At 47.0% G+C, this 17,255-nt stretch overlaps 1 protein-coding gene and 1 long non-coding RNA gene across 16 annotated transcripts in view; one reads left to right on the plus strand and one right to left on the minus strand.

The window, feature by feature from the left end:
• The window catches only part of Fam234a (family with sequence similarity 234, member A), a 31,120-nt gene that overhangs the window by 7,243 nt on the left and 6,622 nt on the right, over positions 1–17,255 (minus strand). For 8 of the 15 annotated variants that reach the window (XM_087572839.1, XM_087572832.1, XM_087572840.1 and 5 more), the window contains 2 exons: positions 5,712–5,795; positions 670–970 (listed from right to left, as the gene is read on the minus strand). In XM_087572839.1, coding sequence (XP_087428965.1) covers positions 670–937 — 268 coding nt within the window. In that variant the 5' untranslated portion in view covers positions 938–970; positions 5,712–5,795. 15 annotated transcript variants of the gene reach the window in all.
• Positions 11,235–13,496, plus strand: LOC148002793 (uncharacterized). Its single transcript, XR_015631492.1, has 2 exons — positions 11,235–11,423; positions 11,718–13,496. It is a non-coding gene; the product is annotated as an uncharacterized LOC148002793 (long non-coding RNA).

A 17,255-nucleotide genomic window follows, 5' to 3' on the forward strand; every position in this document is an offset into this window, starting at 1 on the left:
ATAATAAGTTAATTTGTTAAAAGAGCAGGAGTTGGGGGCAGGGGCTGCAGCTCAGTGGTAGAGTGATTTCCTAGTGTCTAGGAGCCTTGAGCTCAGTTTCCTGTGCCACATGAAGCCAAGTGTAGCTCACACACTCCTGTAATTCTAGCAGTTGTGGGTGGGAGGCAGGAATTCAAGACTAGCCTGGATATACAGTGTATCCAAAGCCATCCTGAGGTTAAGGGAGAACTTGCCTCTAAATAAAAAACAAAACAAAACAAAACAAATCCTCAAAATTAAAAGGCTTTTCAGTTGTTTTTCATAAGGGCTAACTTCATGGGCTGGAAATAAAGTGTGATTTGCTTCAGCTTCCATGTCTGGAGCACGCAAGCGCCTGGCACAGCTCTCCACAGCTGATGGCGCCTTCTCTAATCCCTCGGCCAGGTTGAGTTTCATTGAACTGTTTCCACTGAAGCCTGCGAGCCTGCCTCTGCCTGCTTACCTGATCACAGGAGTGCTTCTAGTTCCCCCGAAAGGCTCCTAAAATCCCCAGGTTCAGAGGTAACCCAGGAGCCACTGAGGGCTGACTGTCAAAGACCACATGACTAGGCCATGTCTGGTACTGGCGGCGAGGGGGGGGTGGCGGCCTGGAACCCCGCTGGGAAGAGCGGCCCCTCCCCCACAGCTCACCTGCATAGTCATAGTCCAGCCTCCACTTGTCCTCAGAGGACGGTCGGTCTGGGCATGGGATGATGAAAGAGAGGACAAACACCACAAAGAGACAGATGAACAGGGAAAGGAAAAATGCCACCGTGCGACACCGGGACAAGCGAGAAGGCACAGGCTTGTTCTTCAAGTTGTCCTCGGTCTTTGGTAGGTTTCCTAGGTTTTCCTGTGACTTTTTGTCCTCATTCTTCAAGGGATGTATTTCAGCTTCTAGATCCTTGTCATCCATCATTCCGAGCACATTCCAGAGCTTAACCTGCGGTCACTGAGCAAGAAAAGAAATGGGTAAGGCGGCCGTGAGCTGTTACACCAGGCAAATTACAATATTATCCCCCGCCTTTTTTCTTTTCTTTTTTGCTAACAGGAAACAAACTATTAATTAGTATTATTGTACGTGTCTAATGCATCCCCGCCACAGAACACGTGAGCTCGGAGAACACAGCACATGTGTCTGGGTGGAGACAGGTCTTCTCCTCTACTTTCTGTGGGTTCAGGGGATCGAACTCCCTGGGCCATCTCACCTGCCCTGTCCTGTTTTCGTTTGTCTTGAGATGATGTCTCTGTCTTAGGATTACTATTGCTCTGATGAAACACCATGGCCAAAGCAAGATGGGGAGGCAAGGGCTTAGCTAACTTCTATTTCCACATTGTAGCCCGTCACGTCACTAAATGGAGTCAGGACAGGACGCCAACAGGGCCAGAACCTTGAGCAGGAGCTGATGCAGAGACCATGGAGGACTGCAGCTGCCTGCTTGCTTGTTTTTCATGGCTTGCTCAGCCTGCTTGCTTGCTTCCTTCTTTCCTTCCTTTCTTTTCTTGTTTTTGTTTTTTTTGTTTGTTTGTTTGTTTGTTTTGAGACAAGCTTTTTTCTGTGTAGCCTGAAAGTCCTGGTCTACAAACCAGCTGGCCTAGAACTCAGACATCCTCCTGAGTGCTGGGATTAAAGGTGTATTTAGCATGTTTTCTTATATAACCCAGAACACCAGCCCAGGGATGGTCCCACCCACAATGGGCGGGGCCTGGTCCCATCAATCACTAATTAAGAAAATGTGCCAGGGGCTTGCCCAATCTTTAGGAGGCAATTTCTTTTTTTTTTTTTGGTTCTTTTTTTCGGAGCTGGGGACCGAACCCAGGGCCTTGCGCTTCCTAGGCAAGGGCTCTACCACTGAGCTAAATCCCCAACCCCAGGAGGCAATTTCTTAATTAAGGCTCCCTCCTCTTCTCCAAGGACTCTAGCTTTTGTCACCTTGACATAAAACTATTCAGGACAACTGACCCTTTGTCAACTCGACACACAAAGGCATCACTATTAAGTCACAACCTTTCCTTTCTTGTTCACCCACCCCCTGCCAAATTACACATTAATAAAAAAAACACACAATATAAAACATTTCACAAACTTTAAAAGTCCCACAGCTTTTGCAAATTCAAACACTTAAAAAATTACCAGTCTGTTTTAAAATCCAAATTCTCTGTAAAACTCCAAAATCCCATTTAAAAAAATTAAAAATCGGGGTTGGGGATTTAGCTCAGTGGCAGAACACTTGCCTAGGAAGCGCAAGGCCCTGGGTTTGGTCCCCAGCTCCGAAAAAAAAGAACCAAAAAAAAAAAAAAAAAAAATTAAAAATCTCTCAACTGTGGGCTCCAGTAAAATAAAAAACAAACTAAGTAAGTACTTTCTTACTTTAAGAGGGAAAAAGTGAGTGTGCCTTGGGGGGAAGGGGAGGCACCAAGGGAGGGGGCAGCAATCACTCTTCATCCCAGCAGAATCAGTTTGGTCTATAGAGTTCCAGGACAGTGAAGGCTACAGAGAACACTGTCTCTATGAGACAAGCGAGCAGGCAAACAAAACAAACAAGGGAAGAAGCAGGGCGCAGTCACAATCTGAACGACAGTGTAAATAACTCAACATCCAATGTCTGGGATTCTTTCATGATCTTCTGGGCTCCTCCAAGGGGCTTGGGCCACTTCTCTAGCTTAAACCTCTGGGGCACACACGACTTGTCTGCTAAGCTCCACTCCACCGAGGCTGCTGTTCTTGGGGGATCTTGGTGGCCATGTAGTATCTTCAAAATGCTGGGGTCTTCTGTGGCAACTGGGGGGCACTCTCACTAACAGCTTCTCTGGGCTTACGTCATGGTGCCAAGCCTCAACTTCTCTGCATGATCCCTCCAATACTGGGCCTTCGACTGCTACAGAGGATGCACCTTTCTGCAACCGCCTCTCCTGGCCCCTTACAGTGCCAAGCCTCAGCTGCTCTCCATGACTCCTCTTCATGCCTTCAAAGCTGGTTCCACCTTAATGACTCTTACGCTATCAAGTTCGGTAGTGCCAGCCTGAGGTATAACCTTCCTTGGCTGCCTCTGGAATACAGCTTCCCAGACTTTACCTCAGCGAGGCTGGAGGCTGGTCTCTTCCTAATCCTCTCCAATTGCTCAGCTCCAGCTGACCAGCATCAAATGCCCCAGTAAACAAAGGTTCTCCGTTAGTGGTTTTTGTCTCGTTAATCATGGCTGATTCTTCAGCTCCAGCTGACCAGACACCGCAGCTTCCTCACACAGAAAGGTCCTCTAGAGTCCTTCCTTCTGCTAGAGCCAAGCCCCACCCGCTCCTGAGTCGGGCACGCAGATGGGAAAGGGGAAGTGTGCCGATCTAATGGAGCCAGCACCCTCACAAATGGACTACCAAAAGATCTGTCGGGAAAAGGTTTGCTCGAATGGAAACATTCTCTTCAGGAGGGATGGGGAGGCAAAGTGGAAACTTGCAAGATTCTAAAGGACCCTTCAGAGCTTTACAGAAAAAGTAAGTAGCTCTCGGAGATGGAGACTGACCAGCCAAGTGCTCAGGAGAATCTCAGACCTGTAGGGCTGTCTGAGTTGTGGGGGAGGGGGAGGCTTTCAGCAGCCTCTCAGTCTTGCGCTCCTGTGACCTCTCACTCATGCTCTTGTTAGTAACAAGAAAAACTTATTGGACCACCCCATTCTGGGGTGAGTAGATGTTTCCTCAGAAAAAGTCTGTCACATAATGTAGGGCGGTTCTGATGCTAAGGTCCTGTTCACCAATTAGTTCTTGATCTGTCAGTAAAGAAGCCATGGGCCAATGGTTGAGTAGAGGAAAAAGGCGGGACTTCTGGGCCCTGGAGGCGAGCAGAGAGATGCAAGGAAGGAGAGTTTGGCTTCTGAGGGAGAAAAGTTGGCCAGTCGTGTGAGATCTTGAAACGGTGGCCACACAGGTCCCTCCTACAGGTGGGCAGTCTTGTGGGGCGTCTAGCTGGGACCAGATGTAACTGAGCAACTCAAGTTTATGGCAGGTGGGAGGTGCGGAGCTGGGAGCATTGATAAGGGCACGATGGCCTCTTTAATGATGCCCAGCAATTGTGCCAAGATGGCAAGCTGAAAACGAACAACGTGTGTCTGTGTCTTTATCCGTGGACTCAAGAGAAGCTGGGCGGGGGCTGGCAGCCCAGCCCGTTTCCAGTTTAGATGGGGTAGCAAAAGTTACATGCAACAACTTAAGATCTAGACTCTAATTTTAATGAAACTTTTTTCATGCGATAAGTTATCACTACTTAGTCCTGGCCGGCTGGGAACGCACTATGGAAGATTAGGTTTACCTTGAACTCAAAGAGATCCACCTGCTTGTGCCTCCCCAGGGCCAATTTAAGATAATACTAATTAAAGTAATATTAATTATTTTAATACTGGGCTGGGCAGTGGTGACATCTTTGATACCCGCACTCAGGAGGCAGAAGCCGGCTAATCTCTGAGGGTTCAAGGCCAGTCTACAGAGTGAGTTCCGGAACAGCAGGGCTACTACAGAGAGAAGCCCTGTCTTGAAAAACAAACAAACAAACAAACAAACACACACAGAGAGAAATGAAATCTGGAGTGAAGGTAGGTTCTGGGGGCACAGCCTTGCTCCTAAGTATGTGACCTGGGACAATGACCTGATTTGTCTGCACCTCAGTTTCCTCACTGGTAAATGAGGTGCAGCTACTTTAGAAGACAATAAAAATGTTTATCTGTTCTGAAACAGGGTCATCCATAGCCCAGGCTGGCCTTCACCTCCCTATCCTATTTCATTCTAGTGCTAGGATAATAGAGTTAAGATCGAGAGCTGACATGTGGGTGCTGTGAACTAAATGAAGAACAGCAACTTCTCTTAACAGCTGACCAATCTTTTCCACCTCCGTGGTTTTTGTTCTGTTTTGAGATAGGGTCTTACTATGCAACTCAGGCTGGCCTCAAGCTCACAATCTCCACTGTACAGGGGTCACAGTCAAGTGTTACCATATCTTTCACCACAAGCGAAATCTGCGTATGTTCTCCTGAGTACTGAGCGCTCACTTCTTGAAGGTCAGAAGAGGCATTCCTATCAAAGGTAATGAGCTGGACACAAGGAAAATCAAACACTGAGTCACGCCTGGCACCTCATTAAGCTCGGGCACCTGAGACGGGCAGGGCGGGCGGGGCAGTGGGCGGCACGGAAAGATAACCAGGGGAAAAGTCAGCAACTGCAGCTGGCAAGGGTCAACTCGGGCCCACGGGCGAGGTGAGGGCCTGGAGCAGAGCAGAGCTTCAGCAAGCAGTGCCACGAACACAGGGACTGGAAATGGGTAAAGCAGAACTGTCTCTGCAAAGCAATGAGGCCCAACTGAGAAGCCGAGAGCTAACACTTTGGACTCTATCTGTAACGCTCTGGAAGCCTTTCTCTAGGCAGGGACCTCCAGCCTGAGCTTGGCGGCCATGATCACCTATCGGAAGCCAGGACAGGTTTGCTGCTGTGTGGATAAGCTTCATACACCACACCAGCATGGTGGCTTCTACCTGTAACATTGGTGTTTGGAAGACTGAAGCAGGGGGACTGTCCTTGTAGACCAGACTAGCTACAGAACCAGACCCGGTCTCAAAAACAACAAAACCTTCACACACTGGGTGTCAGCCAGGGTGCTAGGAGTTTGAAAACATAGCCCATCTGTCCTCAAGGTCCGAATTTCCCAGACCTACCTGGTGGGTGGGGCGCCTGAAGGCGTGTTCACTAGAAGATCCTGGACAACTGCTGGGTCTTTGTCTCCATGAGCCCAGGCAGACCTAAGGGGTTGTAAAGCCTTCAGTAAACGCATTTCAGGTCACCGATGTCTGCAGCAGCTCCTGCCACAGCGATCCACACTACAGCCACCTGATGCAGTGGCCCAATTTATCTAATGGCCCCTAAGGGTGAGGTCTGAGTCAGGATCTGATTAATGTTCTCCTAGGTCTCGCAGGAGCAGCCAGGTGGAGAAGGGCTGTTGAGAACCTGCCCTTGTTTGCCCATTCCCATTAGGCACCATTAATTTAGCCATTACTGTTCCTCCAATCAGAATGGAGTCTGTTCTCCTCACTGCACACTGGGCCTCATCTCCTTACTGCCAACCAGGAAAGGTACAGAGGGGGAGGGGAGAGGGGAGAGGGGAAGGCCTCACTCAGCTCAGCCAATGTGGGTGTGGAGTTGTTCCTTTTGGCAGGAATTCTCGTGGCTCCAAGTACAGACTTCAAGATACTATATTTGTGTGTGTGTTTGTACACTGAACCTCCAGACCTTGCATACCCGAGCCATAGCACTTAAACGCTGAGCTACAACACAACCCCTCTTTCCCTCTTTTGTTTCTTTGGTTTTTTTTAAATGGTGGTAGTTTTGAGACAGGGTCTCACTATGAAATACTGACTGGCCTGGTATCATTATGTAGCCCAGGCTGGCCTCAAACTCAGAGAATCATCTGCTGTTGCCAAGTACTGGTCTAAAGGCAGGTGCCAGCCTGGTCTACAGAGTGAGTTCCAGGACAGCCAGGGCTGTGACACAGAGAAACCCTGTCTTGAAAAAAACAAAATAAGGGGGGTCGGGGATTTAGCTCAGTGGTAGAGCGCTTGCCTAGGAAGCGCAAGGCCCTGGGTTCGATCCCCAGCTCCGAAAAAAAAAAAGAACCGGGAAAAACAAAACAAAACAAAACAAAACAAGGAAGACTAGCTTAAAAATTCTCAGTAAAACCAGCGGTGATCCCACACCTGTAATCCCAGCGCCTGGGAGGAGGAAAGGGGAGGGTAAGGGGGTTAAGTCATCCTCCCTACTAATTGAGTTTGGGGCCAGCCTAGGCTATCTATGTGTGATCCTGACAGAAAATAAATACATAAAAGTCCTCAATAAGGGGCTGGAGAGATGGCTCAGTGGTTTAGAACACCGACTGCTCTTCCAGATCACAACCATGGTGATCACATGGTGACTCACAACCATCTGTAATGGGATCTGATGCCCATTTCTGGCTTGCAGGCAGAATATTGTATACATAATGAGTTAAAAAAAAATCCTCAATGAAATAAAATCCCAATCAATCAGCATAAACTCTAAAGAGATTAAATATGTGTATTTGTAAATTATTTTTTTAAGCTGGTTCTCACTATGTGGCCCTGGCTGGTGTGGAACCCAGGGATGCACCAGCCTCTGCCTCTCGAGTGCTGGGATCAAAGACACTCAAATAACAGGTACTCACTGTGCCTAGGTAAGTAACATTCTTGTTTAGTTTTCTTTTTCCCTTTTAGCACCATCAATACCTTTTTATTAGGAATAAGTGGCTTAACACAAAGAGGACACTTAAGTTAGAAAATTATAAAAATACATTGGCAGACACCAAAGGCATCCAGCCATAGTACCAACTACTCTGGAGGCTGAGGCAGGGGAATGCTAGAGTTCAGAGGTTTGGAGCCAGCCTGGACAACAAAGTGAGACCCTGACTCAAAATTCGCTGAGAGGGTTAATGTTTTGGGGAGGGGCTGCGGGTTCCACTTCCTTAAAGAAGACTAAGCTTTCAAGTAGAAACAGCAGGAGGAGTCAAAGCAACAGAGGAGGGAGCTGAGGAGAAAGGCCTCCTAGCCTCAAACAGAATTGAGAAAAGTGGCAAAAAGTCAGGGACTCTCTGTGCCTGAGATGACAGTGACTCTTCCATATCGCTGGTTAACCACCTCGCTTTCCCGCCATAGTGTCCGTCGCCTGCCACCCATGCCTAGAACTAAGTGTTGTCTCAGAGCCTGTTGCACATTGTAATGACCTTTGGTGGGCAAAGGCTGAGCGTGTAGCTGACCAGGTAGATGCTTGCCTGGACCCATGAATCCCTGAGTTTGATCCCCACCACACACACTGGGCATGGTAGTATGTGCTGTGAGTCTGGGGAGCAAAAGCATCAGAAGTTCAAAGCCAGGCTTTAAACTGACTACACAAGACACCACTTCAGAAAGAAAACAATAGGAGTTGCTTGAAGGCCTGTGGGGTAGACCCTTGCCAACAAGTATTACAGTCTGAATTTGATCCCTGGGCTTCACATTGTAGGAAGAGAAATCAGCTCCTGCAAAACTGTCCTCTGACCTTCACACACACACACACACACACACACACACACACACACACACACACAGCCCCCCCCCCCCCCAGCTATTTAAGAAAGAAATAAATCGGGGGCTGGAGAGATGGCTCAGTGATTAAGAGCACTGACTGTTGGGGTTGGGGATTTAGCTCAGTGGTAGAGCGCTTGCCTAGGAAGCGCAAGGCCCTGGGTTCGGTCCCCAGCTCCGAAAAATAGAACCAAAAAAAAAAAAAAAAGCACTGACTGCTCTTCCAGAGGTCCTGAGTTCAATTCCCAGCAACCACATGGTGGCTCACAACCATCTGTGGTGAGATCTGACACCCTCTTCTGGTGTGCATGAAGACAGCTACAGTGTACTCATAAAATAAATAAACCTTAAAAAAAAAAAAAAAAAGAGTGAGAGACGGATATGATGGCTCACCTTTCAATCCCAGGACTCAGGAGGCAGAGGTAGGCAGAGCTCTAGAGTCTGAGTTCGGCCTGGTCTACTGCGTAAGTTCCAAGACAGCCCTCTCCCATAAAAAAGAAAAAGTGAAAGAAAATGTGTGGGGTTTGTGGCTGTGGCTCAGTGGCAGAATATCTGCCTAATATTTAAGAGGCCAGGGGTTCGATGCTCATCACTTAAATGTTTCTTAATCATAAACATGGCTGTAGAAATGGCTCAGTGGTAAAGGTGCCTGCTGCACAAGCCAGATGACCTGAGGGCAATCCCTAGACCACAGTGGGAGGAGCCCATCCACTGACGGTCACACATGCGCTGTGGCTTGTGCATAAGTGAACAATGACGATGATGGTGATGGTGATGATGATGATACAGTAAGAAAAACTATGACAGCACTTCAACTTGCCTGTAGGATTTATTCTTGTGTAAAAATCAGTTTCTACAGGAGGCGCTAGTGAGTGGCATTTGCTCCCACAGTGTAGGGCAAAGGAGGGGAAGTAAGGCCTTACTCCGCTTGGGCATGGAAGGAGTCCTCAGAGTCCCTGACCCAGGCTGACTGCCTGCTCTGTCCTGCCCTTGGGTGGTGAGACGTGGCAGCTGCTGCATTGTGCTTTACAGACAGGAACAGAGGCCTAGAAAGGGGAACTCACTCACTTGTTGCTGACAGCCATTGTCCAGGGAGCAGCACAGCTGCATGAGCCATCTCCAGACTCCCAGGCAGAAGCTAGACCTGACTCTTGGGCAAAGTGAGGGTGGCCTGGGAACGCACCCACTAGACCTAGAAACCTGGAACCAAGAGGCGAGCTTGTGACGAGGGACACAGGGTTGGTGAGTGAGGGACACCTCATTGTATTATTTGTGACACTAGAGACTGAAGTGAGGGTTTCTCATACAGGGGCCCAGTGGTCTCCACTGAGCCACAACTGTAGTCCTCCATGGGCACTGCATTAGTGTGCTGCACAGACACACATGCAGCCAAAATACCCATACTCAATAAAACATAAACTCAAAAAAGATAACAAATGAATAACTCAGTAATGGCCCAGGCAAGACAGCGCATGTCTGCCGTCCTAGCAACTGAAGGGCGGAGGTGAAGTGACCAGGAGCTCAACATCAGCATCGACTTCCTTTACACAGCAGGTTTGTACATGAAGCCTTCAGTCAAATGAAACACAGGCAGTCTGGGAGAGAGGAGGGAGAGACAAGCACCAGCTCACAGGCAGTGGGGCATGTTTAGCAGGCTGCAAGCCGTAGTTTTAATCCTGTTGTGACCTCCAAAAAGAGAAAGTCATGATTCTATGTTACTCAGCCTCCATCTGGAGGCTGAGCTGAGTGCGAGCTCGGCCACAGGGGCATGAATGCTGTGCTGGAGGGGTCAAGGCTTTGGAATACTGGCTCAGACATGAAACCTATTTGTGTATTGCCTTGTAAACAACAACACTAGACACTTCCCTGCCGGCTATTAAAGCCTCTGCAAAGTATTTGGTCTGGAAGCATTAGGAAGGCCGCTGGGAATATGGTAAGCAGATTTCCCAGTAAATCCCGATGAGACAGAGGGAAAGAGGATTAAATAGTCACTATAGTAAAGATTATGGAACAAAATGACCACAGAAATGGCTTCTCCCAAAAGAGAGAAGTCAGGCATGGCTGGCCCATGTGATCCCAGCACTTGGCGGGCACGGGCAGGAGCACCAGAGGCTCAAGGCTATTCCTGTCAACACAATGAATTTAAGGCTAACTAAACAGATCAAACCCTGTCTGAAAAATACAAGGCCTGGTGTGGTGGCACAAACCTTTAATCCCATCATTCAGGAAGCAGAGGCAGGTAGATCTCTGGTGAATTAGGACAGATTCCTCTTTATAGTGAATTCCTATGAGCTACATAGTGAGCTTCCTGTGAGACTTCTTTTATTTTTCAAAGTTCATTTAACGTATGAGTGCTGTGCTGCATATACATCTGCCTGCCTGAAGAGGGCATCAGATCTCCCTAAAGATGGTTGTGAGCCACATGTGGTTGCTGGGACTTGAACTCAGGACCTCTGGAAAAGCAGCCAGTGCTTTTAACTGCTGAGCCCCTGAGAGATTGCCTTAAAGTAGAAAGGAAGGAAAGAAGGAAGGAAGGGAGGGATGGAGGGGGGAGAGAGAGAGAGAGAGGAATGAAGAAAGAGGAAGGAAGAAGAAGGGAAGGGAGGAAACTCAGTAGGTAGGTAAGTCAGCAGAGTGCTAGCCAATCAAGTATGAGGTCCCAAGTTTGTCCTCCAAATCTGTGTAAAATGCTAAGCAAGCTTTTTAACCCCAGCGCTAGGGAGGTGGAGTCAGGACTCCTGAGGCTTACTGGCCAGCCAGCCCAGTCAGAATGGAGAGCAGCAGGTCTTGGTCACAGCCTCCAAAAGGAGGGACAGCTACAACACTAGAAGCTGACCTCTGGTCTCCACGTGCACATGAATATGCACGCACATACACACACACATGTGCACGCACACACACACACACGCACACACACATGCACGCACACAGAATGGTGAGCACACAAAATGGTGAAACTGTGAGGTGGCCTTGCTGGAGGACATAGGCAGAGGCAGAACATCAGCCATGTGGTGCTTCCTCACCTCAGTGCTTGTTTCCTTATCTGTGTTTAAATTATTTCCTAATCTGTATCTAACAGTGTGATTTTTTTGATCTTTATTTTAGTTCTGATTTTTCTTTTTTTTTTTTTTCTTTTTTTCGGAGCTGGGGACCGAACCCAGGGCCTAGCAAGCGCTCTACCACTGAGCTAAATCCCCAACCCTCCCTTTTCTTTTTTTAAAGATTTATTTATTATATAAGTACACGGTAGCTGTCCTCAGACACACCAGAAGAGGGCACCAGATCCCATTACAGATGGTTGTGAGCCACCATGTGGTTGCTGGGATTTGAACTCAGAACCTCTGGAAGAGCAGTCAGCGCTCTTAACCACTGAGCCATCTCCCCAGCCCCAGTTCTGATTTTTCTAAACAGTCTGTTAAATACACATCTAGCCAGTGACATTTCCATTTTAAACATTAATTTAAAGTTATGTATGTATAAACCTATAGATTGGAGGCTGGAGAGATGACTCAGCAGTTAAGAGCACTGACTGTTTTTCCAGAGGTCCTGAGTTCAATTTCCAGCAACCATATGGTGGCTCACAACCATCTATAGTGAGATCTTGGGCCCTTTTCTGGTGTGTCTAAAGACAGCTACAGTGTACTTATAGATAGTAAATAAATCTTTAAAAAAAGATAAACCTATGGATTTATGCTGAATTGGACATAAATATATAATTGAATCATATCCACAACTGTTGAATTTTGATTTTGATTTCCGTACATCAGAAGTGTGTTTTCTTTTTTTTTGGTTCTTTTTTTCGGAGCTGGGGACTGAACCCAGGGCCTTGCGCTTCCTAGGCAAGCGCTCTGCCACTGAGCCAAATCCCCAACCCCAGAAGTGTGTTTTCTTTAACTTCATTTATTAGCCCAACACACATAATTTTTAAAAAGTTTAAAACCATGTTCTATGTGGATGAGTGTTTGCCGGCCTGTGTGTGCACCACATACACCTGGAGGCCAGAAGATGGCGTTGGGTCCCTTGGAACTGAAGTTACAGGGGTTGTAAGCTGCCATGTGGGTGCTGGAAATAAAACCCAGGTCTTCTGGAAGAGCAGCTGGTGCCATTTCTCCAGTCCCATAAGTTTTAATTAAAAGCAAATAAACAAAAGAAACCAAAACAAACAAGGGGTTGAGGATTTGGCCCAGTGGTAGAATTCTTGCCTAGCAAGCGCAAGGCCCTAGGTTCGGTTCCCAGCTCCAAATAAAAAAGAAAGGGAAAGGAATCCAAAACAAACAAACAACGAAATAGGAATCAGGCGGTGGTGGTGAAAGCCTTCAATCCTAGCACTTGAACTCAGAACGCAGAGGTGCGTGGATCTGAGTTTGAGGTCAGCCTGGCCTACAGAGAGAGTTCCAGGACAGCCAGGGCTACACAGAAAAACCTGTCTTGAAAAAACAAAAACAAGAAAAGAAAAAACTAAGCCCTCCTCCTCTGGCCTGCACTGGTTAGACTCCAGTCACCAGGCTTGTGAGACAGGCACTTTAGTTGCTGACCGATCATTTTCTTTAAAGATAAAGGTACTCAACTAAGCCAGATGAGCCTGGAACGCCTGTATAGTCAAGGGTGACCTTGAGCTCCTGATCCTCCCAAGTGCGCCCCGCTGAACTCTCCATTTCTAAGCTTTGCCTTCAGAGGACACTGCCTAAGTGGATCACGGCTGGGAACTGAAGCTGTTTTTCCAGTTCAGGATAATGAGGCCCACCCAAGTAGTCACAGGTATTGGCAAGCTCTTCCTTTCATGAGCAGCCCATGCTGTGGAAGCTGCAGCAGTTAGCTCAGACGTGCACTGAAAGATATTTGAGTTGTTTCTACTTTGAGCTATTACAAATAAGTCACAGTGCATATAAACATATCAGCCCCGGGCTTCTGAATGCTGCTGGACTAGCCGTGTGGTCACTGCTGGTCATGCCCAAAGGCCACATCTAGACACAGGCTGGCTTCACAGGGCTGTTTTTATATTGGAGTCTATAACAAATGACTCACAGAAGAGATTTTAAATTCTACCTGGGATGTCTTTGGAAATTTTAAGGCTTCCCATGGAAAGGAGCCAGTAGACAGAGACCTTGGGAGGTACTCAACAATAAAGTAAAAGAACTTCTAGGGGGGTAGGATTGCCCAGTGGGTAAAGGCACTAACTTGAGTATCCCCGGAGAACTGAGTTGGATCCTGGGAAGTGAAGGCGAGAACAGACTTCACAAACCTTGGTTTTTTGACCTCCACATCTGCACCAGGGTACATATGCTCCCTCTACACGTAAACACACACACACACACACACACACACACACACACACACACACACACACACACACACACACACTAAATAACAAGAGCTCAATTAGCTTGCCTACTAATTACTAATAGTCTTCCAAGGCCTAAACGTCTTTTTAAAAGAGATTTATTTGATGTGGATGAGTGTCATCTGTCGGAATGGATGGATATACGCCATGGAGCATGGAGATCAGAAAAGGGTGTCCAAGTCCCTGGAACTAGAGTTACAGGTGGTTGCGAGCTACCATGTGAGTTCTGGGAAATGAAACCGGGGATCTCTGCAAAAGCAACAATTGTTCTGTTTGTCTATTTGCTTGTTTGTTTTTAGAGGTAGGGTCTCACTATATAGCTCTGGCTGTCCTGAAACTCACTTTGTGGACCAGACTGGTCTTGAACTCACAGAGATCCACCTGCCTCTACCTAGAAACGTTGATAAATTCTTGGGGGCTGGAGAGATGGCTCAGTGGTTAAGAGCACTGACTGCTCTTCCAGAGGTCCTGAGTTCAATTCCCAGCAACCACATGGTGGCTCACAACCATCTGTAATGAGATCTGATGCCCTCTTCTGGTGTGTATGAAGACAGCTACAGTGTACACATATAAAAAAATAAATGAATCTTAAAAAATAAAAATAAAAAAAAGGTAAATACTTTGTGGAAGATGTGACCTTTTTAAAAGTGTAAGTATTTTGGCTGTCTGAATGAGATACACATCCGTATAGCACCTGCCTGCTTGATTCCCACAAGAGCTGGAAGAAGTAATGGATGCCCTGGAGTCAGAGTCACATGGTGAGGAGCTGTGGGCACTAGGAACTGAACCCAGTCCTCTGTAAGAGCAGCGAGGGCTCTTCATCACCGAGCCGTCTTTCCAGTCTCACTGTGATCTTTCTTTACGTTTCTGTTCTGAGAGAAAACTAAAGATTCAAGCACTGGGAAAGACCCTAGGCCTAAGTCAAAGAAAATAATGTTCTTTATCTCTAAAACGCCCCTGATCCGAACAGATGGAGGGAGGTGGCTTTTCTTCTCCCTCACCAAAAGACAAGGAACGATGTCTCGTTCTCATCAACACTCACTTCTCCCAGAGTCACAGCCTGGCGTAAGGGCAGGGAGAGACTCTGCCCTGAGGTACAGACGAGCATCCTTATGTGAAGGCTGGGCACATCACTACCACCTACTGAGATGCTTGATGTAGCCAGGCACGCACACAGACCAGGGCATGAAGGCGGGCGGACTGATGAAATAAAAGTCACCCTCGTATTAACAGACGCTGTACATCTGCGTAAGGCAAGATGTACAGTTTCATACAGGGGTCGTTACCATCCAGGTACAGGGCAGTCAAGACAACACTACACTATTTTTACAGTATCCTTTGATTGCAGAATTAGTTCCAAACAAAAGCTAACTTAAAGCAAAGGAAACCCTTCAGGAGAGGAGGTGGAGTCAGAGGTTCACACAAGTTCAGGAGGAAGCAGCAGCTGCCGGGGGCGCCTTAGCCAGAGCCTCCAAGCCTTCATCTTGTGGGGCTGTTTTGCTCCAAAAGACAGGAACCTTTTGTTTTGTTTTGCTTTGCTTGTGGATGGAAGGATATCATTAATGGAGGGTTTTTTTTTTTTTTCAGTAACTCGGGGACATAGTCCGAGAACTGCCAAGCCACTGGCCTTCTGCAACTCTTTATTCCCAAATAATTACTGGCTTCTTGAAAGCCACCCTCTGAGGTCACTTCCCTTTTCAGAGTGGAGAAAAACAATACAGCGTAATTCCTTAGCAATGGAACCCCAAAACTCAGTGCTGAGCAGAGACCACAGTTTACCAAGGATCACTCAGGCTGACCCTGGTGACAGCTTAAACAGGGAAAGGGACAGTTGGTGAGTTCATTGCCGCTAAACGCCCTCCACACAGGATTTAATTCCCTGCTGCAGAAAGAGCAAGTGCAGGCTTAGCTTTAGAATGTGAAAAATGAAAGGGCTGCTGAGAAATTCCTTTATGGCACCCATAAAATCAATCCCTAAGGACTTCCTCGGTGGGACTCTACTCAGACACCAACAAAAATAGTTATTAAGGGCCTCAGGAGCAACAAAGCCAATGCCAGCCACTTCACATTTCACTCGGCTTTGCAAACAGGCACTGAGAGTGGCTCAGAGATGTGTCCTTCATTGCCACAGAGGTATTCATGTTTTCCTTTGCTGTGGTCAGTAATAATACCTGGAGGACCGACCAGACAAAGCCTCCCAAGACCTGGCTGCCAAGAAAACCTGGTATGGATTCCAGCTCGATGAAACTGAGCCAGATACTGTCCCTAAGACGCTGCAGACTCTACACTAACAACTAGAGTCTGGACATTTGGTTATTAGGAAAACAAGACCAGACATAGTGGTAAACACTTATAAACCCAGCACATGGGAGATAGGGCCGAAGGCCTAAGGATCGGGATCAGCCTTGGCTACATAGCAAGTTCAGGGCTAGCCAGAGCTACATGGGATCCTAAATTAAAAACAAAACAAACAACTCCCAAAGAATCCCAGCTTTACATTAGGACTAAGTTTCTACAGTTTCCTAGATGGCTCAGAACTTCTGGCATTTATTTTATTTATTTAGTATGTAGTATCTGCCTGCATTTATGCTGCAGGCCAGAGAGGGCACCGGATCCCATTACGGAGGGTTGCTGGGAATTGAACTCAGGTCCTCTGGAAGAGCAGTTCCTGCTCTCAACCTCTGAGCATGTCTCTATCAGGCATTTTTTTATTATGCATTTATACAAATACAAAATTTACATTTACAATACAGTACAAATACAGCATTTACAAAATCAAAGTTGTCATGGAGCCCAGCAAGCTCTGAAGACCCCTGTCTCGCAGTATCACATATTCAAACTAACTTTATTGAGACAGAGTCTATTCATAACCCTGACTGTCCCGCAATTCACTATGTAGACCAGGCTGGCCTCAAACTCACAGGGATCAGCCTGCCTCCTGAGTGCTGGGATTAAAGATGTGTTCTACTACATCTTGATCTTTATTTTAAAATTTTTAAATATTTATTTACTTTTGAGACAGGGTCTCACTGTGTGTCCCTGGCTGGCCTCCAACTCATTAAGTAGTGCAAGTTGGCCTTGAGGTCACAGAGAGGCACCTGCCTCTGCTTCCCAGGCTCTGCGATTGAAGGAATGTGACCTCGGCCTAATTTTAATTTCACAGGTAAAAATAAAGAAGCACATTTGGCACTAGGATGCCAATTTCCTCCACTTCAATAACTGCTACAATTACATGTAAACAAAAAATTGTTTTAAAATACATTTCTTAGCAATTTATTGTCAGGGCTGCAGAGATGGCTCGACAGCTAACAGCACTGGCCGATGCTCTTCCAGAGGACTCAGGTTCCATTCCTAGCACATGCATGACGACTCACAACCACCTCGAAGTCCAGTTCCGGGGGATCCAACACTCTCTTCTTACCTCCACAGACACTAGGAACTCATGTGGTGAAGAAACATACTCACAGAAAAAGCACTCATGTGTATAAAATAAGGAAAAAAAAATACAGTAGAGAAGAACTGAGAAAGATACCTGATGTTCATTTGGCCTCCCAATGCACACTCAAGAACAAGTACAAACACACACACACACACACACACACACACACACACACACACACACACACACGTTGAAGTACTAGGAGTTGGGGATCGAAACCAGTGCTTACTTCACGCCAGATAACCATCTAATAAGCAACACTCCAACCCTATGCTATGTATCACATAAGCGGGCAAACAAACCAGGATCGCTCTGAGGCAAGGCCGTTGCTATGATGGCTTTTGAAGCCAAT

This window comes from Rattus norvegicus, chromosome 10 (genome assembly GCF_021556685.1).
Source record: "Rattus norvegicus strain SHRSP/BbbUtx chromosome 10, alternate assembly SHRSP_T2T, whole genome shotgun sequence".
NCBI lineage: Eukaryota > Metazoa > Chordata > Mammalia > Rodentia > Muridae > Rattus > Rattus norvegicus.